The sequence below is a fragment of the Mytilus trossulus genome, chromosome 6 (genome assembly GCF_036588685.1).
Source record: "Mytilus trossulus isolate FHL-02 chromosome 6, PNRI_Mtr1.1.1.hap1, whole genome shotgun sequence".
In the NCBI taxonomy this organism is placed as follows: domain Eukaryota; kingdom Metazoa; phylum Mollusca; class Bivalvia; order Mytilida; family Mytilidae; genus Mytilus; species Mytilus trossulus.
The window spans coordinates 87,674,860-87,698,898 of record NC_086378.1 but is presented as its reverse complement, the minus strand read 5'-3'; the positions used below and the strand labels follow the sequence as shown (position 1 = coordinate 87,698,898).

At 31.0% G+C, this 24,039-nt stretch overlaps 1 protein-coding gene and 1 long non-coding RNA gene across 8 annotated transcripts; both read right to left on the bottom strand.

Annotated features, from left to right (window-relative positions):
- Nucleotides 1–1,236: 1,236 nt before the first annotated feature.
- On the bottom strand, nt 1,237–2,516 carry LOC134722126 (uncharacterized). Its single transcript, XR_010107969.1, has 2 exons — nt 2,404–2,516; nt 1,237–2,348 (listed from the first exon to the last, which is right to left on the bottom strand). It is a non-coding gene; the product is annotated as an uncharacterized LOC134722126 (long non-coding RNA).
- Nucleotides 2,517–3,255: 739 nt separating this feature from the next.
- Nucleotides 3,256–23,456, bottom strand: LOC134722125 (uncharacterized). 7 transcript variants are annotated; one of them, XM_063585670.1, is made up of 10 exons: nt 21,536–21,652; nt 19,530–20,179; nt 18,923–19,081; nt 17,987–18,054; nt 17,188–17,562; nt 16,066–16,171; nt 14,867–15,140; nt 13,045–13,186; nt 8,592–8,627; nt 3,256–5,677 (listed from the first exon to the last, which is right to left on the bottom strand). In XM_063585670.1, exons 2-10 carry the CDS (start codon nt 20,173–20,175, stop codon nt 5,513–5,515), a joined length of 1,971 nt encoding a protein of 656 aa, XP_063441740.1. In that variant the 5' UTR covers nt 20,176–20,179; nt 21,536–21,652; the 3' UTR covers nt 3,256–5,512. The 7 variants fall into 7 exon arrangements, with proteins under 7 accessions (XP_063441740.1, XP_063441741.1, XP_063441743.1 ...); XM_063585671.1 differs by lacking the exon at nt 8,592–8,627; XM_063585673.1 differs by lacking the exons at nt 8,592–8,627; nt 13,045–13,186 and adding an exon at nt 6,496–6,566.
- Between the last annotated feature and the right edge of the window lie 583 nt (nt 23,457–24,039).

Here is a 24,039-nt window from a genome sequence, read left to right as displayed (position 1 = left end):
AATCTCTATTCTTAAAGAAACTATTCAAAGGTTTCCAATGGTATTTAATACTTGATTAGCATCGATCTGAGTAAAATTTGTGCAGGACCATAACAGTCAGAAAAAGGAACATATATGATAAATTTGGTTTTAATTATTAGAGAGAAGATCCTTGGAAATCAATACAATTTTGACCAACTTTATTGCCACTTGAAGCCATATGACTTTTTACCACCACAAAAGTAACAATTTAACACTTGGTAACATTAAAAGGAAAATTCCTGCAATGTTTAGTTTGGTAAGATTTCACTTGACAAAGGAACTGGGATTAGCCATTTGGTTTTAAACTCAGCTGTAAGCAAATAATTTCTGATTGGTGATGATCATGGATGGATGTTTGATGTCCAGTGGCAAATTAAATATATATTCAAGCTGATAATGATAATTTGATGTCAATACCCTCTTCTTGCTCGAAATCAAAATTTAGCCATATTTTTAATGGGCTGGCATACACGGTAATGGTCTGCAAGTAGACATGCCACACTACCTAGTCACATTATACAAACAAGCTAACTAGTCTTTGCTTTTATTCATAAATACTACAGACACATTTATACTGATTCTAAGTTAACCCGTCTTTGCTCTTACTAAGAAATACTACATGCTAATTTGTGGAGAAGCAGCAAATAACAAATTTAAAGTCTTTGATTTATCAATTATTAATTCTAATATAACTGTCAACCTCAAACACTAGAGGCAACCATGCTATCACAAAAGCACTAAGATTGATATTTGATAGGCATCAAAACAATAAAACTGGACAAGGACTTTCACAAAAACATATCTGACAGTTTGGTTCTGAGGTCCTAGAGAAGAAGATCTTTCAAAATCTGACCAATAGATGTCAGACCACTGACACTAAAAGGAAGCCTTTCACTTTGCTGAAGGGGATGAGATACTTAGGGTCAATCAAAACACCAATTGACCATTGCCAATTTTTTCTTCTACTGATAAAGACATCTTTAATTGAAACATTTGGTAAGAAGCAATCATTTCATGACCAAGTCCATTCTTTGGTCTGTGTCTTATTTTTAATTTTGCACAAAACATGTATAATATTGTTAAATAAGTGATGACTTGATCTCTACCATTATACACACATGAAGAACTGTGCTGTTGCACATGTTTTGTCTTTATGCAAACAAATAATCCATACTTTCAATTATATATTTTCTATATATTGAAATTAAAACAAGATTGTATTTATTATATCTTTTATTTAGCCTTCTCTAAAAAAATATCAAATATATAAATATTGGATTGAAATGGACATGCATATCACATGAATAGGATACATTTGTCAAATGAGATTTTTCTTTTTTACAACTTCATTTTGACAAGATACTGCAGACTCACATCTTATAAACCTGACTATCATCATTTACACTTACAAAGTTAAGAGAGATAACCATGACATTACAAAATGACAATCATTCCATTGTTACCTCCCTTTGACAATACACATTATAAATAACAAATATATATACATGTATTATGCATGTTATATAATGAGACAAATTACCCAAATATGGAGATTCTATTTCTCTTTGCAAGATGACTGTTCTTGAGATTGAACATAAAAATTTCATAAATAATTATGATATATTATAATGCACTACATTTGGTCAGAAAAGTTTGTTCAAAGTAACTTATATATGCAGTCCGTTTATGGAAAATATTAGAATTAATAACTAAGAAATATCAGTATAAATTATGGAATGTGTACAAAGATGTTATTTTTGTGGAAAATATGCACTATGGATATAAAATTTTTTTTTCAAAGAATTGAGAAAAAACATGTAATAAGAATCAACAGCTACATATTGACATACTATTTAAAATAACTTGAATTCGAATGAAATGAAATGAAGACAAGTTACTTTAAAACAACAAGTATTCCCATGAAATAAGTTAGAAATTGGTTTGATCAATGGATTTCAATTACACTATTCTAATAAATATTTTAAGAATGCATTAATGTAGACTATTGCAACCTTGACCTTTTCTTTGTAACATAAACATTATGGAACAATATTATGCCTGACTGACAACATAATGATAAACATCACAGATCAATAATACTTTCACAACCTTGACCTTTGCCTTGCAACATAAAGATCACCAAACAATATAGACTTGAACAACCTTGACTTTTGCCTGACAACATAAATTTCACAGACCAAAAGCAGTCTTTTACAACCTAGACCTTTATCTGGCAACATAAACATCACCAAACAACATAGAATTGAACAACCTTGACTTCTGCCTGACAACACAAACTTCACTGACCAATAGTAGTCTTTTACAACCTTGACTTCTGCCTGACAACACAAACTTCACTGACCAATAGTAGTCTTTTACAACCTTGACCTTTACCTTGTAACATATCCATCACAAAACAATGATTAGGCCAAAATGTGCACATGTTGTCTGCCCCTGGCATATAACCCAAAAATGTCTGTACTTTTAAATAATGGGAGAGATCCGTTTGCGCCAAAAATGCGTCCTTTTGCGCCACAACTTTTTTTCTCAAATGCTACGTTTGCGCCACATGTTTTAAAATTAGATGGTATCATTTGCGCCAAAAATAAAACATACGATTGCGCCAGTTAAAAGAAAAATGCTTCCTTACTCTTTTATTCGGACTTGGAACCGGCAGTGTAACACGGCACATGTTTCCTTTTCCGAAACATATGTTTTTCTTACTGCTGCTGCATGGGTACTTCCCAATTTAATGTATGTAGTAGCTTTTAACTTCTTTTTATTGTCCAAAAACACAAACATTAAAGGATGAAATCCATAAAATAGTTAATATTAGTTCATAATAATAAAAAAAAGTCCATACGCATCAACATATGTGGCTAAAACATAAAGAGCAAACACTTCTATTTTCTATATTGGCATATCTTTTTTAAGCAAAGCAATACGTTTTATTCTCTCTCTGTACATTGACTATCTCGTGCTGCTTAAGTCATTTAATTCTCTTCAGAAACTCGTCTTTATGGTGAAATATCTCCTAACATGTGATATCTTTTGAGGCAAAAATAAGAAAAAAGATATAGTAATCATTAATATTTATGATAGATATATGTACAGGTAAATTGGCGCAAATGAGTTCCGAATATTGGCGCAATTGATACATTTTAAAAATAAAATTTGGCGCAAATGATACCCATTAAAAACAGTAATTGGCGCAAAAGGACTGCTGCCTAAATAATGGTGTGTTACCAAAAAAGTCTAGACTTTAACAGTGTTTAACCAGTGAAATCTATAAAATGTGTTAATGAAAATCCATAGAAAGTAAAGAAACAGGAAACAGTTATTCTTTTTCCCCTAACAAACAAATCACATTTGTCAGTCATTCCAATTTTTTAATTTTTTTTTAAAGCATGGTCAACCTGACAAATAAGATGAAATAGCTATCCCTCCTTTTCTATTATATAATCCTATGGTAAACAGGAATAACAGCTTATTGTGATGTATCATTTATATAAATGTCAGGGGAGGACAGCTGTGTCATTGTCATTTGTACTTTAGTAACACGTTTTTAACTTTATCATTTCATTTCAATAAAAATTCTTGAAATAAACACACTGCTTCATAATCTTTCAGAGAGTACATATGAACTAAATAAATATCAATTATTGTAAGAGTATAATGATATAATTCCGTTTTAATGTCACTACGGATTATATTGTACTTTGTGACAACTGATTATCTATATATATTATTTCATAATTGCACCATTTTTTTCACACCAGAGACAATATTTAATTATAATTTTCCTTTAAAAATCTACTTTTAATTTCAATTGGATTTCCTTTGTGAGATTTCCTGTTGCAAAAATATACACCATAACTATAAATTAAATATAAGCCTAAAAATATCATATAAAGCTTCTTCAATACATTTCTACCTTAATAAAAATACACCCAGTAAATTGCATAGTTATATGTATTTTCTTGTTAAAAAAGGATTTCTTCAAACAACAAACCCAAATCATACATAAATCACTACATATATCTTAATTCCCTGAATCAACCCCGAATACTCTGTAAATCTTAGTTCAAAATAATCTCACATACCTAATATCTTTTAAGTTTACATCTACTACTCTTATATAAAATATCGCCCTCAGAGTTAGTCAGGGCTAAAACCATTTATAGCGCAGTGCCCCGATTTTCTATATATGTCAGATAAAATCATTTACAGCAATGCCTAATATTTTTCATACCATAAAGATCACATAGCATAAGTGTTATACTTTCTAGCTATTATATAGTACACAAATATTTTTTTCTTCAAGATAGAACTTATTTCATGTTTTTCATGCAAGCCATGAGTTTCACAGAGGATATCTGGTGATCTGATGTAATAATAATTCAAAATCAGTTACCCCTACACATCAATTAATCAAATTGCAAAAGATTCAAGACTTGTAAGTTTGGTTATAAAATTTCTGAATCTGATTATGTTAAAAATAAACGTTAGTTCCATTATTTTTTTCTACTGAGTCCTAATTTCCTAAAATGTTCTATTTCAAATTTCTACCATTTTTAACTATGTTGATAACTCAGTTTCTCTACAAATAATTTAACTCCCCCTCTCTCTCTCATATATTTGATCTACATGTTTACAGCTAATACGGACTAGAATCACATTCAATCATATATACTAAGTAATCATTATTATCTATGGGCAGTAGTAGCTCAAATGGTTTCAAGAATTTATTATTACGCTGGTAAAATAACGCTTCTTAATATGTTCATGAAAATTAAATATTGCTTTCTATGACAGTAATCGTTAGTTCATACAAATAGCAGTTTTCAAACAGTTGCCAATTGAAATTGTTAGAAATAAATAAATTGGAACCCAACCTTTTTATTGGATGATCAATGTTTTGAAAGGAGATATTGGCTGGAACACCCCTTCATTGGGAGCCCCTTTTAAAAACGGTTGCAACCGCCCCTACATAGTTACAGATCATTTGACTTGACTGGGTATCCCTCTTTACCATACAGTATGAACTGATACTGATCAACAGTAACTGTAACAATACAACAATATTAGATATGTATATATAATATACAACCATGCTAAAACAACCACGAATATAGCTAACAACAAAAGGACATTATGGCCTTAAATAACAATAATATTAATAAATAAACCTCAACAACTTGACTGGCAGTAGTTCACATTTGCACAACCTGCATGACAGTCATTTACTACATTTGCAAAATCTGACTGGCAGTCTTTTACATTTGCACAACCTAACTGGCAGTCTTTTACATTTGCACAACCTAACTGGCAGTCTTTTACATTTGCACATCTAATGGCATTATAATAAACTTCTATATTTTATGCACCAAGTGTGGTCTAGATCTTGACCGTAGTTTTTTTCAGAAAGACTCTAGGAGTACAATTATGAGCACTAAAACTTGAATAAGTGTCATTTATGTCAGGAAAATGATCACTTCCTTCCGATTCTGAATGATTTTGATTTGCTTGGCTTTTCCGTGATCTTGGGTTTTTCTTGCTGTAGTCCATTTTGTGGGTTCTGAACAGGTACTCTGACTCTGATGTTCTGGGGGTAAAGTTGTTCGCTCTTTGGTCGTGGTCGAACAACAACTCTGGGCTGAAATGAAAATAAATACAGTTTAAATCTGTAACTTAGTTTGAATATTATGGATACCGTATTCTTTGTCGTTATTGTGGAATAATCACATTAGATGTATGTTTCATTATAATGCGTTATTCTGATTGGCTAGCTGCACATCACATGTTATTCCGTAAACAATTGCATGAGACAATAACATTTATCATGCATGATGACACAAAGTCCCACAACAAAGTGCACAGGTGAATTAAATAAAACTGGATAAAAATCGTGTTTTCTTGATCCTAGCTAAAAATGTAATTATAAGAATTGAATGCTTCTTTTTGTAACTTTATAGGGTTGTAAAAGCGTTGACCAGGCGTACATTTTTAGAATGAAGCGCTGCTTCTGCACTTTATACAAAATGTACTTCGGTCAACGCTTTTACACCCCAATAAATTTACAAAAAGAAGCATTCAATTCTTAACTGTAATAGGAATAAATTTTTGCATTTCATTTTGGCTGACTAAATAGGAATGACCGGGATACAGTCTATTCCATATGTATAACATTTGTGGATTTACTGAAGCAAAAACTAAATATATACTTCATAGTGTAAATGGAAGCTATATTGACAAACATTATAAAAAAAAATTGAAGAATAAAATATGTTTAGCATGTGTGATATAATAATATTTTTCATAAAAATCATGACTAAAAAAAATTCGCTTATTGGTCAAGTTGACCGATAGGAACTTTAAAGGGTTAAATACAAATTTAAATATCACAATTTCATACATGCTAATCAATTGACAATATGGAGAACAAAGTTTAGTTACTGTTGCATGATGGCCTACCCTTTCCATTTCTCATGAAGAATAATCTGGACCTTTTCCATTCATCAAAAGCTTTCATAATACAGTTAGATCTATAGTGGAAGACAGAAGAAGAAAAGAAATAAAGAGGAGATGATAGATAGTGTGGGTCAGGATAGAAAAAAGACAGTGAAAGACATATAAAGGAAGTAACAGGAGTTTCTCTGTTCAAAACAAGAGTATCACATTCTATTAATAGAATGCCACAGACAAGATAAAATTAGATTATTGTAAAATCAGAAATTATTGAGATGTTTTATTAATGCAAGTTTTAAATGCATAATGTCAGGATCACAATCAACAAAAAATTGCATCCATAATTTAAGTGGTAAATCCTTCACAAATTTTTGCAACCATATTAATCCAATCTAGGTGGTTCAAAATAAATAAATCAATGAATGCAATAATTTCTGAATTTACAACTAGTATATGTATATGAGTAAAATTTTTATACACATTTTTTTACATGTAACTGTGAAATCATATTTTAACCAACTACTTTGCACTTTTATACTGACTTATCCCTTTGTAACTTACCTTTCAAATAATAATAATAAAGTAACAGATATTTACAAATGGTTTTAAATGAATGATTGCTGTGCATCTGTGCTAGGTGTGTTTCCCACAACATAAGGGACAACAACAATAAATAAACTATGTGGACATTCACTTTAATAAACAATATGGACATAAAGGTTAGCTGAACTTCAGTATTTTTATTCTTTCTGAACAGCATAGATTTCTGCTTTAACCAGGGGATGTCTTTAAATTACAGTTGGAAGACTTTTTTCCATTTTGAAGGCTTAAGCCATAAATACACTATGTAAAACTCATAGCAAAGGAGCCATGTAAAAGGAACAGAACTTTTATTTGCAATTTTCCCCTCAGAGGAAGAACAGCAATACAAGCCATACGCCTTTGCCTCTGGTCCCCTAAAGAGTAAGTCAGAATTTGAATAATGAAATAAAGCAATAGCATAAGCATAAGCTTAAACTTAAGAAAAACCTTTTTTTAATATAGCCCTTAAAATGTGTAATAGATGTTGAATTTTTTTTTAAATTATTTTAATGTCATATAGTTGCTGTGCAGTTGTACAAAAGATTTTTTTCTATCCAAAAATAACTATGATTGATGAACTTCATACACGATACAACATTTAATTATTCAAATAGAAAACATATTTAAAATTTTGCTCCTCTTCCAAAAGTAGTTACCACTACCTACACAATCAATGAAACATTAGTAACTTTTACCACAAATAGTTCATCTTTCATATAGTTTGTCTATTTATACAAAGGCATGGCTAAACAGTAAAAAGCAACCTCCAATATACAATTAAAGCCACACTACACCTTGATGTCCATAACGTCTATATTCTGAGTTTACAATACCATTGATTCCAAAAAAATAGTTTTCAATAAAATATCATAAATTTAAAATTTCAGTTACGAGCATTTAAATATTAAAGCGGAAATGCAAAACTATTACAAAAATATGTTATCCTTTACATATATTTTTTCTTTTGCATGTTTCATATTCATTAAAAAATGCATTAGTTTTGAATTAAAACTGTAAATGTATAGTAAAATCAAATCTTTTACACTTACCACATAGTTTAGATTGATCTTTGAATGTTAATGATATACAAAATGGTATTGTTAAATAATACAAGTGATAACATGTACAAGCAGACTTCAGAACATAAAATGGTCAGATATTTATAGGAATACATTTGAAAGGGTAGTCATATAATATAAGACTTCATAGGTTAATATCTTTGCATTTAATGTTTTTTATCGGATATTTTTTTACTTCTTTTTTCCTCAAATTTAAAACATTGAATGCAAACAATATGAACCTACAAAGTCTTATATAATAAGACTAATGAAAGGGAAAACCTCAAAATAAACCTGACATTGAATTATTATTTCCAAAAATTGCTGAGCTGTGTAAACTGAGTTTCCTGAATCATAAAGAAATTTTATGTTAAGTCAGAAGCCTGCTTGTACACTTTAATGACAAAATAATAAGCAGTGAAAAACGTGCAAGGGGAGACAACTATAGGAATCTTCTGTTACCTGGACAACATAAACAAGTCTAGATCTTGGGACTAGCTAAAAAAACAAGTAAAATTATCATTTTAGGACATCCAGCAAGCTGCATTACTAAAATTAAAATTGGTCAGTTAATTGTTACATGATTTTTTGTGTCTATCTAGCTAAAATAAAATTCAAACTTCAATTTCATCACAGAAATTCTCAAGCTTACATTAAGCTGTGATTTGACTGAGTGTCAGAACATTTTTTTAATTCAAAGTATAGTTTTGTCAGTCAATAATCTTGATTTAAGATCTTTAAAACATAAATCACTTCTTCTCTGAGGGTGAGCAGCTTTTTCCCATGTATTTTATGTCATAAGTTTTGTACAAAAACGTTAGAAAGAAATGCTGATTTCTAAAACTAACCTTAACTGTATTTACATAAGATGCAGGGTTGTTATTAAATAATTTGTCTATATTTAGTTTACTTTAAAGTCTATATTGACTTGAATGAGTATGTATGAGAGCCATGGCTGTATTCAATATTTCAAACTGGTTTGATTCATATTTATTTCTTTTACTTTTAATGGTTGATGAGTGTTGCTTGCTTATTGTCCATTCGCAAATATTTCGTGCATATTCAGGATCACATTGTGTGTTCAATTGTATATTCAAGTCTCTAGTGTTTTAAAATTATCAGAAAAACAAAAAAACTGTACATTCAGAAATTTGTTCATGCATTAATTATTGTGAATGTTAAATTTTAGAAAATACTGCATAGAAAAATCTATTAATTCAAAATGCAAGTTTTTATTTTTGAAATAATAAAAACTAAGTGAATTTTTCTGAATCTACAGTGCCTGAATGTGTCTCATAACACTGTGTAAAACCAAAATATATTTGTAAATACAAATTTAGTGATTTGTTTGATAGCAAGTCATATCTATAAGTGTTGTAAATTTTATGGATATTTATGAAGATGTTTTTAATAGAGGATGAACTTTTAGATATCCTTTTAACTTATTCATAAATTAATTGTTCTAAAAGTTCAATTTTTTTTTTATGATGAAGGATTGGTGTTTAAAGTTACAGGTATCTGTTCATTGTTTAATTTATCTATTTTCTACAACCTTTTTGCGCAAATTAGAATGCCTGCTTTGAGATTGTGTCCTAAATATAACCTTTAAAGTACAAAAGTTCTGAATTTTCCTATTAGAATCCAAAAAAAAGTTCCGCCATTCTCTTTGGCCTATTTAACATGAGAAGGCATTAGAGTACTGCCAGAAAGAAAAGATAATATCTACAAATAACTTGCATAACTAAGGAAACCTCTAGTTGGAAACTAAACAATAAAGGGATGCCAATTAGAGGCTCACACTTTCTTTGCTGATGAATGATTTGTGCTTAACCTCCGGTGGGAAACAAAGTGATGCCACTCCAGTGGACCAGTTGGAAAATAAACTGTATAGGGATGCCAACGAGAAACTTTTTTTTTGTGATGATGAATTATTGGTAATAAACCTTCAGTGGGAATCTAAACGGTATAGAGATGCCATCCTTTTCACTAGCCAAGGGTTATGATCCACTTCCCTCCTCTCCTGGAGGAAGTAAATCATAACCCTTGGCTAGAGAAGATGAGATGCCATTATAATCTCACTTTTTATGATGATGACCTATTGCTGATTTAACTTCAGTGAGAAACAAAACAGTACAGGGATGCCAACGAGAAGCTCACTTTTCTACGATGATGACTGATTGCTGTGTTAACTTGAATGTGAAAAAAAACAGTGAAGGGATGCCAATGAGAGGCTCACTTGTTTATGATGATGACTGATTGCTGTTTTAACTAGAATGGGAAACAAAACAGTGTAGGGATGCCCACTCCAGTGGACCAGTTGGAAAATAAACTGTATAGGGATGCCAATGAGAAACAATTTTTTTTGTGATGATGAATTATTGGTGATAAACCTTCAGTGGGAATCTAAACAGTATAGAGATGCCATCATCTTCTCTAGCCAAAGATTATGATTATGGACAGGAGGGAAGTAAATCCCAACCCTAGTGAAGATGAGATGCCATAAGAATCTCACTTTTAATGATTTAACTTCAGTGGGAAACAAAACAGTACAGGGATGCCAATGAGAGGCTCACTTGTTTATGATGAAGACCTATTGCTGATTTGACTTGAATGGGAAACAAAACAGTGAAGGGATGCCAACAAGATGCTTACTTATGATAATGAATGGTTTATTGGAGTATAATCTCCGATGGGAATCTGAATAATGATGCCAATGAAAAGCTCACTTTTTCATGATCATGATTAATTGCTGTTTTAACTCCAGTGAACCAGTTGGAAACTAAACACAATATAGGATGTCAATGAGTAGCTCACATTTTTATGACAATGATTGATTGGTGTGTAATCTCAAGTGGGAACCTGAACAATATATGGATGCGTATGAGATTTTTTTTTATGATGATGATACTTGATGTTTAATATCCAGTGGGAAACTAAACAATATAGGGATACCTTATGCTGTCTAATTCAGTGAGAAACTAAACAGTATAGGGATTTGTACAAGAATCTAACTTTTTTATGTTGATGCTTTTTTGGTGCTTAAACTTCAGTGGGAAATACAACAGTGTTGGGATGCCCACTTTTTTATGATGGTGATAGAACAGTAGAAACTAAACTATATTGGGGTGCAAATGAGAATCTCACTTTTTATCATATTTATTAATTAGTCTTTAAAATCAAGTGGAAACAAAACAGTATAGGGATGTCAATGAGTAGCTTACTTTTTTATGTTGATCAACGATCAGTTTTTCACCTCCACTGGGAAATTAAACAGAAAAGGAATGCATTCTGGTGTTAAACCTCCAATCGAACAGTAAACCTTAGGGATGTCTACGATGTTTAACCTCCAATGTGAAGCTAGAGTTCTGTATATGATAACGATTGATTGGTGTTGAACAGGGACAACCTCTTCAGGGAAACTAAACAATATAGAGATACCATGTGACTTTTTATCATGCACTGGGATACTTAACAGTACTGAAATACTCTTAAGAATCTTACTTTTTTATGATAATGAATGATTGGTGTATAACCTCCAGTGGGAGAGTGAAAGTAAAGGGAGGACCTCTTACTCACTTTTGATAATGATGACCAATTTATGTTTTAACTCCAGTAGGAATCTAAAAACCATAGAGATTCATAGCAAGAATATCACTTTTAATACTGCTGAACAATTGCTTTTTTTTAAACTCCATTGATAAACTAAGCAATATAGGGATGCCCTATGAAGTTAAACCTGTTAATGAATGGTGTGTAAGGTCAAGTAGAAAACCAATGAGATTTTGTCTTCTCATGACGGTGGTTAAATGCTGTTTTAACTCCAGTGGGATATACAACATCTTAGACAATTTCAAAACATTTTTCTTTTCTGTTGAATTGAAAGTGGTTGGAATGGCTTAACAATCACTTGTTGTACACCTTATAAATAAATAATGATAATTCCCATGTATAAGGTGTACACAAGTGGGAACCTTCTTTCATTATTTATCTATATGTATTTAAGAGCAACTATATGTTGAGTTTATAATAGGAATAAGTACACAGTATGATCCATTTGATCACACATGTTAAATACTTTGCTAGTCTATGTTATGTGAGAGTGAGTATATGTATATATGACAGTAATGTAGTATTGTAAATATAAGTTTTGTGAGAGTAAGTCTTTGTATGTAGTACAATGTATTGTAAATATAAGTTGTGTGATAAATAATGTTTGATAGACAGTCTGTATAAAAGTTAATGAAAGCAGGGTTAAGTTGTATACTTTTTTTTAAATGTCAAATTGTATGTTCACATTGGTCATATGATAGTCATAACACACGTACACTATTGTACATTTTTAGGTTAATGCAGAAGTTATATCATGAGTTTATATAAGATGTTTAAATGGTCATTGGTGTAGATTTTTAGTTATTAATAAATTCTGATAATTTATTTTGATGTCATTCATTATAACAGTTAATACTGATATCAAACTTTACTTTGTTGTAAAACTGTTTAGAAACAAAAAGTTCATTAACTGCAATGGATGTAATGTTTCAATGAGGATGTTTATGGAGTGATTTAATGTACAATATCCCAATAAGGGAGGATTAATAATGAAATTTGATCAGCATTTTTAACTTGTTTGTGTTATGTTGTACGATACAATGAATTTATATTTTCTAGTCAGAAATGAATCTATATTTTTTCTTGTTTTCAAATTGAAAGAATTGTTAATGTGTATGACTAAAGATATTTAACTTTTTTGTGTAAATCATCAAATTTATGTATTACAGCACAGTTTTATAATTTTTGTTGGAAGTGAAACCATACTTTTACGTTTTCTTATTTCTATATATGAGAATTGTTAATGTGTACAACTAAAGCTATTTAATACTATTAGTGCTATCACCATATTCTCTAACAACTTTACCTGCTGGTCATTATCTGAATCAGAATCACTTTCCTCAGAACTTGTGTCTGATTCAGAATATATAGGAGGAGGTTTGGTTGCTACAACGTAGCGAGTCCTCACTAATTGGTAAGTTCCTACTTTCACTGGGACATCTTCTTTTCTGAAAAAGTTCACAAAGCCTTTCCTTCCAAGTTCTGATTTTATTTTTGTTAAATATTATAATAGCCTGTTAACAATAGACCTCAGTAGCCCAGGCAACCAAAGAGATTTAATAAATATCTGTGATACTATTTACAGTTCACATCTAATGATTTGTTTTTAAATTTACCAAGGAGTTTTAACAACTCTAAAAATTCTGGCTTTTTCTTTCTTAGGATCCTCATTCCATATATTTCCTTTTGATTTAACTTGATATTTAGTAGGCACTATTCTTCTATGTTTGTATATTTTAAAAACATGTGGATTTTCTTTGACAGTTTTATTTGACTGATCAGTTTTTGGTACAATATTTCTTTTAGTAAAGATTCTTGTGTGTGTTGGCATTTGATTTGTTCTATTTGACTTCTTGAAAAATGAACAAATATTTTGAAATTTTGTATATTCTGCTTTCTTTCTTCTATGTAATATAGTAGGAGTTTTTTTACTCCTCCAGCAAATTCTTCTGAATAACCTTATAATAGGATTTCTGTAATGAAATAAGAAAACTAACAATCACTACAAGACAAGTATTATTCATAGCAATAGTGACATTCGGATATAAAAGACTGCAATCTGACAGCCATCTATTAGATACTAAAAGCTAAGTGTCTAGCATACATTCAATGGTAAAACATCAAGAATACTAAATATATCAAACTAGAAATATAAAATTAAAGTATGTCTATTTGCACCTGAATGGTTTGAAAATTCAAATCTGAAAATTCAGCTTTGAAGTGTTTATTTAAAAACAACTACTGTGGATTCTTTTATTTTCGTCGGTACCAATTTTCGTGGATTGAGAAAAATTTACATGTTCGTGGATATTTTATTTCGTGGCTTCGCTAAAATCTGCATACAAGCCTATAGAAAATTCGGTGTTTGTTGAACATTTAATTTCGTGGTTCACCTGTTCCCACGAAATCCACGAAAATTGGTATCCAACGAATAATGACGAATCCACAGTACTTTCCAAATCTATTTTCAACTTTTAACTTACAGTGAGTGGGTTCATTTAATTTTGCTGATTACAAACTTTTGGAAAGATTTTAATTTTGTGAATGTTTATTTTCATGTTGAATTATTAAGGTTATAATTTGTTGAAGATTTAAATTCATGGGTTACCGTTAACCAAGAAATCCACAAAAAAAATGGTATCCCAAGAATAATAATGAATTCAAGGTAATACAATCTTTTATTTTGTTTTGATCACAGAATTATATCAAAAATTTTGTCAAATTATCCCTAGCAGCAGCAAATTTTGAATTTCCCTCCATGTTCAAACTATTCTAATAGTACTGTATATTTTCCATTATATGTTACTGTATAAACAGATAAATAGTGCTTTTAATTAAGAAATCAAGTACACTGCACTAGACTGAGGCATTATGTGTTGTATATTAAAAGTGAAAAATGCACCTTCTGCCAAGAGGTGACTGCCTATGTGGGTTGTTAGTTGTGTATTTTGTGAAATATGATGATGATGATGATTTTTTCAAAGATCACTTAAACCTATCTAATTTTTTTTTTAAATATGTTCACTGACAAGTTGATTTTCTTAACATGATTGATGTCAGGGATTACACCTGCATATTTCTGATCCTACTGTCTGTACTATAAAGACATTCTCCTGAGTAGTTCTTACCTTGATATCTGTGATGAGGGTCTAACAGGGGGACTGTCTTGTCCAGGACTTGATGTTGGATTACTTTGTGGTGCAGGCGGACAACTTGCCCTATGCCCTAGCTTTGTTTTTGTTGGTGTTTCTGTCCTAGATGAGGTAGTGGTTGGTGCTGGTCCTACAGTGGGTCCTGACGGGCAAGGTTTTGGAGGGGGTGGTGCAGGGGCCCTTTTTGTTTTACCAAATTTTGACTTCGGAGAAGGATTCAGACCAGTGCCACTGCTGCTCATTGGTTCATCTGAAAAAATATACAACTTTGTCAATGAATCACTTGGATTAAACATTTACTAAATATACAACTTTGTCAATGAATCACTTGGATTAAACATTTACTAAACATACAACTTTGTCAATGAATCACTTGGATTAAACATTTACTAATACTAAATATACAACTTTGTCAATGAATCACTTGGATTAAACATTTACTAAATATACAACTTTGTCAATAAATCACTTGGATTAAACATTTACTAATACTAAATATACAACTTTGTCAATGAATCACTTGGATTAAACATTTACTAAATATACAACTTTGTCAATGAATCACTTGGATTAAACATTTACTAAATATACAACTTTGTCAATGAATCACTTGGATTAAACATTTACTAAATATACAACTTTGTCAATGAATCACTTGGATTAAATATTTACTAAACAATACACAACTTTGTCAATGAATCACTTGGATAAAACATTTACAAAAAACAAGAGTTACATTCTGAAATGTCTTGTTTGTCTAACTTATCCTTGAATTTATGTTGCAAGTCTGTAACATGAAGGTATTACATGTACTTCAAATATCACATAAACATAACATTATCTAAATACATTGACTTTAAACATGCATCCCCAAGGCCCCTTTTTCACAACGGAAAAATACACCTATCACTATTTGGAAATCTGCTGTGGTTTACTCAAGAGTCTGCCCTGCTTGAGATTTTGACATTATACAACAATCGCTTTTCCGTTGTGGCGTCAGATATTTTGTATTATGAACTCAACACTTAATGGGAACCTTTGTAAACAGGCTTTGTTGGATGTGTTGGAGGTTTGGATTTTGCCATTTGATTAGGGACTTTCTGTTTTGAATTTTCCTCAGAGTTCAGTATTTTGTGATTTTACTTTTTACTGAGTATATATAACTGAAATCTTACCCATTGTATCTCTTCCTTTTGTTTTAGGTGTTTTAAATGATTGTTGCTGTTGTGAATCATCTGCAGAAAAACTTTTCTTAAATTTTGGCACTTTCCTTTTTGCATACTGAAAAACATAAATACAGGTTACAATAATCTTTAATATGAGGTTTCAAAAATATGATTTATGAAATATCAATAATAACATGTTCCTTTATAGATTATCAAACTATTCAATTAAGTTGCTCTTCCTTGGATTTTTTTTTTACATTCCTATTATTCTCCTCTGTGCTTATATGACTTGAGTTTTTACAAAAGTATAAGTTTGTGTACTACTTATACAGAACAATCATGAACTTCTTCCAAATGTACCATGCAAAATAAATGTCCAGTTGAGTATCAATTTTCCATAGGCCTGTATGCAGACTTTGGCAAATCCACAAAATCAAATGAACACAAATACAAAATTGTTTCTGAAGCCATGAAAATTGGTTCACATACCAAAATAATTGCATCCACAGTTGTCGAAGTCTAGAGGAGCATAGACTTTAAATAAGATATGATAATAACATTGATATTCCTATGATAACATCGGTAACTTTTTTAATTTTAAAATTTTTAATTTGTGTAAGTCCTAATCAAAGACTCAATAGTTCTTGTTACAGATTTTCTCACTGACACAGGACATAATTGGAAGTGTTTGATAAGAATGATCCCATATATATTGAATAATATCATTTTTGTTTTAGATATTGACTATCAACAAGAAAATCAAGCTGCTAGCAAGCTAATGAAAAATCATATGTTACATGTATCATTTAATTCATCAGCAATTTGTCTTAACAATATTTTTTTATAAGAATATTATTAATCACAAAGTTATAAGTAAAGCTATCTTATGCCAGCAAAACCTTGTGAAATTGATAGAATTTTAATTGTGTGAACGTGGTGGCATGTATTTCATTGATTAATTGCTGTATATTGACATCAAATGTCACTTCATTGCTGGATGTTTTTTGAGTATCAGGCACTGTGAGGCACTGTCCATGATTTTAAAAATAAATAGTTAGTGAGACTAAAGGAAAAATGTACAAATTGCTGATAATACCTATTCTCTAGAACTATTTTAAAACTGTAACTTACCTCTTTTGCTCGTTTATATTTACTGTCTTTCATAGGAGGGTCCTCGTGTGTTGCTGGTGGGGGTCCAAAGTTTGGATCAGCTTTTGAATGACAGAATAATGAATGTGTCTGGGCCTCGCCTTTTTCTATTACTTTACCACATAAACTACATAACAGTTTTTGATTACTTTCCATTCTAACACCATCTCTGGATTTATTTATTCGGTAAGCCCTTTTTGCTCTCTTGACATATTCCTGGAATTTTTCATGGTCCCGCCTCCAGTCTCCACTTTTGTCTTGAAACATTTTTCTATAACCATTCCGATGCTCATCGTCATCACCACCAATGTTTATATTTGTCTTTTTCCTATGACCACAAGCTGGCTCATGTGTTTTCTGAAAAACAATAAACAGAAAAGTTAAAACAGCTGTTACATGGATCTAAAATCTGTCAATCATTTCAGTAGTGGTAATTGTCATCTGCTGTGAACATCCATCTTCTTGTATTTAAACTGTTATCAAAATGAGAATAGAATCTTGACCAATATACTTCCTTATGATTGAGTTACAGTACCATTTCAATATCAAACATTGTCAAGAGACATTTATAAAAACGATTTGTGTCTCAAAGAAAACCTAAATTTGACTTTATTGATACCATAGCTTTCATTCAAAGGATTTTTTATAAATAAAATAGATTTTTTTTAATTTTCCATATTTATAATCATGTTTTAGTTAAATAAACAAAGATTTGTGAAATCGTATTACTCAACCAGTTGGAAGAAATGATAAAAAATGTGTCGTAGTTTATAAAACTTACCAAATCTTCAAGTTTTAATCTTTTTCCACAGAAAGCACATGAAAATTTCATATCCGAGTAGTCAAAATCTGTAATGAAATTACAAAGGTTTCTTTCATAATTTGACAAGAATGGGTAAACAAATTTCATCAAGTAAACAAAAACATTCTTAAATAGCTGTCATGTAAAATAGGTGACATAGGTGGTAGTTTTTGGTCAAATATTTCAAACTTAACATTATCCTAGATGATTTCAATGGTGGAATCAAACATTGTTTTCACCAGAAGAGTTCCTGTAGAGTTTCACATTCAGTTTATTTAGAAACCGTATTTTTCTGACCACTCTGAAAATTTGCAATTAATCAATTACAAGGTAAGTCGAGAAAAATATTCTATGATAGAGAATGGGCTGCTAATTAAAGGAGCGAGATTGATTTTTTTTATAAACTTTCTTACAATCCTTTCTACAATGTTCTATGATATAATCCATTAGTGTATTACATGGTACTGGACCACCATGAGTGTTCCATAATGTTCATCTAGTTAACTACATACTATTTACATGTAAGACCCAAACGAAGTATTCAATCAAAATATAAAAATAACCATGGATCAAGTAATTACCTGTTTATAGAAATACTATCATCATCTCAATATCAAAGAGTATATGTATGTATGTAAAGGTAACTTGTATGTACATGTATCAGTAAAGGTAATTTGTATGTACATGTATTAGTAAAGGTAACTTGTTAGCTGTATGTATCAATTAAACAATCCATTAAGTTCAAGTCACATAGATCGGAAAGGAATATCTCTGAGCAAATAGGTACATTTGACAGTTTTAAATTTGCATGTATAAGAATACAATACATTGAACATAGACATCATTAAAAACAAACATGTTCACAAAATTCCCTATAACTTAATTTTAACAGACATTGTATGTTCATAAACAAACCTGAGTCATCCGAGTCCTCTGATTCTGATTCTGATGACTCCATTCCTGACCGTGGAGAGAACAAGTAATCCTCACTAAGACCCCCTTTATAACCATGTTCACCAGCCACATTCTTTTTGTGATGTTGATAAGCTGCATGTGGTTTCTTTGGGCCAGGACCTACAATGGATAACATCATATTCAAATTGAGATTGTCAAGTTTTGTTTAAATTACATGCATAATTCATCTTCAGATTTTGATAAAACTTCAGCATAACAATTAAATGAAATCATGTTTATTATAAATTAAGACTGAAGCTTAAGAACTTGTTGGTCCATTTCTGTATTGTTTTTAGGATTGCTGTCTCATATACCTAAATGATGTCAAATCACCTTTATTAGAAAAAAAGACTTACATTGAACATGTATGAGTTTATCTTTTTCAGGATAACAAGTCAACAGGATTAGCAATTATGTGTCTCACCAGGACACCATGCCCAGATCACACTATCACATTTTCATTTTAAGTTTCAAATTGATAGGACCATGAAATTATGGTAAACTACCCCTACTAAAAACTAAAACATGATACATGTACATGACCAAATAATCGTTTTTTTGAACTTACCACGACCATTAAAGTTTGTAAAAGGAGTCTCTTCTCCAAACATATCGCCACCCATTGTGAAAGACATTGAAAAGTCCATGTCATCCATGAAAGACTTAAATGCAAAAGAAAAGGAGGATTTATCACCATAGTCATGAAAACTCATTTCTTCTTCTTCAGTCCAGTTATTGTTCCATTTTGGTTTTTCCTGAGGTCTTTTTTGTCCTGTTGGCCGCTTTTGTTTTTGTTGGGACTGATCAAAATAATCTTTTTCTTTAAATCCTTTTGAATTTCTGTATTGTGAATATGGGCCAGTGAAAGGATCTTCATCAAATTTAAACCTAGGTGGTGGTTCAGATCTACGTCTTTGAGTAAATTCTTCCTTAGCTCTATAATTGTGTTCTTGAGTTCTCCCACCAGGGGTTCTAAACTCAGTTCTAACAAATGCTTCCTTTGGTCTGTTAATTTCCCGTTCATGAATTTCTCTTCTGTCTTTCACTTTTAACACTTCATATGCAGCTCCAATTTCTTTAAACCTTTCTTCAGCATCATGAGATTTATTTTTGTCTGGATGGTATTTTTTAGCTAGTGTCCTATATGCTTTTTTCACATCATCATCTGTAACACCAGGTTTGAGACCAAGGATAGTGAAATGGTTCTTAGTCATTGTGCTGAAATAAAATTAGAAAAGTTTAATCTCATCCTTTTCTCAACTAATTGATTATACTGTCATGACTGTATAGACAGGATACAAATTTTGAATATATCAGGATATATTGTTAATTTCAAGCCTTTGTTTCAAAAGTAAGATAAAATGCATTTTATAGCATTCTTTAATTGAATTGTAAATTCTAATTGTAATACAATCATATTGCTAAATAAACACCCTGAGAGGAGAGGCCATGTACAATGTACTACAAAGGTTGATTATTTCTATATAAACAAATCAGTATTATGATCTGAATAATCACTTAATTATTAATTAGTGAAGTACATAAACATATGCTTATCTCTCTCTGTTTGACTTTATATTATGTCCCGGATTTAAATACTTTTGTTTTTTATTTTATTATTTACAATGTATTTCATTTTAAATATCACAAGATTAATCAAACAAAATTATAGCACCCCCTTCCCCTTTTGTGGGAAAAATGTTAGTAGATTAAAAAGGGAATTGTTGAGGTATGATTCAATTCTTTATTAACCAAATGTTTTACAACATATAGGTCCATTGGATCAAGTCCTCTCTTATGACATATTAAGGTCATTCAACATTCACTTTTTCATTATGGTGTCAGCTATTTTGTGTTTAGTCCGATATTACTATGACGTCCAACAGCTATTTTGCCAGACAAGCTGAGGCTGTGGAACGTCAGAGCTCGTCCCATATCAAAGGCAAAATGCCGAAATCGATGGGACTCTGTGAAACCTGTTAAAAAATGGAAAAATAAAGGTTGGCAGGTAGGTGGAACTTACATAAATGAAAAGATTAATGCCTAATTTATATTATTCCATGGCCGTCAGTCGACTTTAGAAGCGACAAAGCAGCGCATCTATTTGGGTGGGTAAATATCCACTTTTTGATATGGGACAAGCTCTGACGTCCCATGGCCCCAGTTTGTCTGGCAAAACAGCCGTTGGACGTCAGAGTAATCGCAGACTATTTTGTATTATGACTTCAAATTTTTCAGGAACCTTTGTGATGCCAAGTAATGGGGAACAAATAGCAATAAGATATATGCCCCCCCCCCTTTTTTTCCTCCTTTTGTTAACATTTTGGATTTGAGACTGGCACTGGTATACAATGTCCGTCTTGTATCAATGATTTAACATGCATATACACACTAAAATCCAAAGGTTATGTTCTTCATGTTGATTATAAATAAAACATCTTTCTGGTATGAGTTTGAATGAAATATCGACATTAGTTCAAATCAGCAGGGAGGGGGTCTATTTCCATGTCCTATGTGTCCTCAAATTACAAAACTCAATATACTTTTCATGAAATTCAAGTTACATCAATTTACCTGATTAAAATATAACAAAACAGAACACATATAACATAAATTACTGAAGAAGAATGAAGAATCAACCAGAGTCTAGTCCAGCGCCATGTTTATCGTGACAACAATGGAGGGTGAAGGTCAAATTTGGATATTAGTTTTCGATCCAATCATCGGTGCGTATCATTTCCGTAGGCAAACCGGTTTAAGTTAATTTGAGAATGTGAGTAATGAAAGTATTTATAAACTCGCTTTTTGCGTTTTTCTTCAAATTTAAAAAACTATTAATATAAATATTCTTAATAAACTTTATACAAACTAGATGTGTGAAGCCATTTGTAGGAGTAGAAATTTAGTAAGAAAGCCCAGTTATATTTTAAAAACTTATTTTCACGATTTTTTTTTAAATCCCAAGCCCGTAATTTCGGAATATATCATCGGAGTTAAACCAAAATCTCGCTTTTTTACATATCATAGTAGACTCACTACATAAAATTTCCTCAATATATGAAGGCGTTTAAAAAGTCCGTTTAAGATTTTCAATGATAACTCTGTGGAAATACTAGCAGGGACTAAATAAGACCCCCCATATTACGTTCATCAAAAATTCGCTTTATGTTTTTGGTACTTGCTTGTATCTAGTCAATTCATCTCATCGTGGTATAAGGTTCATCGTCAGGCTTCTTATTTTCATCAGAGACATATATACACATATGTATATATGTCTCTGTTTTCATATAATCAGGAGAATGAAAAAAACACCAAATATTCAATCAATACTGAAATTCATACTGATCATCATAAACCCCGAAACGAAATTATACTTGCGATGTATACCCGTAACACCTTGGGTCAAGAACTTGAGAGCCAATTAAAAACTTTTAAAATATATAGAAAACAATTATAGATGTGTTAATTTGAAAGCCGACTATTGTGACAAGACCGTGATTTCCTCAATTTGTCAGTGGAACGGTATTAAAATTATTTTTAAACATGTTCGTTAAAGGTATTTGTTGAAATAGGTAGATTCCCTACTGTTAAAATATAAAAGAAGCGTAAAAAAGAGGAGATGTGATATAATTGCCAATGCACGACTGAACTTGAGGACTTGTCTAAATTAAATTTAACACTATATATCTATATGAGGCGTTTACGAAACCCGTGTTATAATTTCCTAGTTTGATTTGTATGAATATTGTATTCGTCCATATAGAGATCAGAATCACAACAGATGTATACAACTAAACCGATGGTTTGAATTTTTATCACTCTAAAGTATCATCTAAAAAAATGTTAGCCAAGTCGGACTTCTTTTTTATTAAATTTTACGAAAGATTTAAACAAACTGACAAGTTGTAAGTCCTTTTATTTTTCCGTGTAGTACGATAATATGCTTGATATAATTGGGTACAAATTTGAAAATATACGTTCCGTACTCGAAACCCCCTTTTCCCCCGGTATGTCGCTATTACTAAGGAACTGAGACTACTATAACACATGTGTTATAGTAGTCTCAGTAAGGAAGGATATTAACCTTAAATCTAGCGGTAAATAGTCATAAATACCTTTCACATGTGCACTTCTCATCAAAAGGGATCTTCTTTGTTAACAAGAACTAAGTGGGGATGTACTTTCAATTTAAATGATCTCTACAGTACTGTAAAATCATTAAAATTGAATTTGTACGAGTTCTAGATTTACCAAACATTTAAAACATTTAAATTGAAGACACTGACTTTCAATTACATGTGCAATTAAAAGTTCGCATACTGAATAATAAGTGTACAAGTAGAAACTTATTCTATAAATAATGGTTATCACTTACGTCTTCTTCTGAACTGATTAAAATCTCCAGGGAAATGTCATTTCTTATACAGAATATTCAGGTATAAACATACAAACTTGTACCGTAATCATATACTATATGTGTAAAACACGTCATAGCGTGTCAGAATTTAATCTCCTATAATCACAACTGTTAATTATATATTTCTATAATTTAATGACTAATGTTCATATTCCTAATTGCACATTGTATATGGGAATTCTCACCTTAGTACCATCACTAAAAATACAAAACGGTAAAAATTTTAATTTCGCAGTTTTTCGTGCTATCAAAATTTTAGATTCAATAAATGTATTTTGACTTCAAGAGTCTATTGACACATAAAATCTGCAAAACTTGATTATTCTGTTTGCAGATAATTCCCCATTAGTAATTTACTGAATGTACGAATAATGAAAGAATCTATAGGAGTTTCAATCAAAATTTGGTCTTTTTCATTTAAATACTCGAATATTAAGAATTTCATAATATGAACTATTACCTTAATTTTATGGAAGATTTGACTGGATCAAAAATATCGCCGACCAATTGGCCAAGTTACATTCCATAATTAACTAAATCATATTAAGATATAAGAATTCATTATAGGAAAACCATTTGCTTGACACAGAACATATTCAACCAGCAAGTGAAGATATCGACAATGTCCCTACTGGATGTGATATGATTCAATATTGTAATT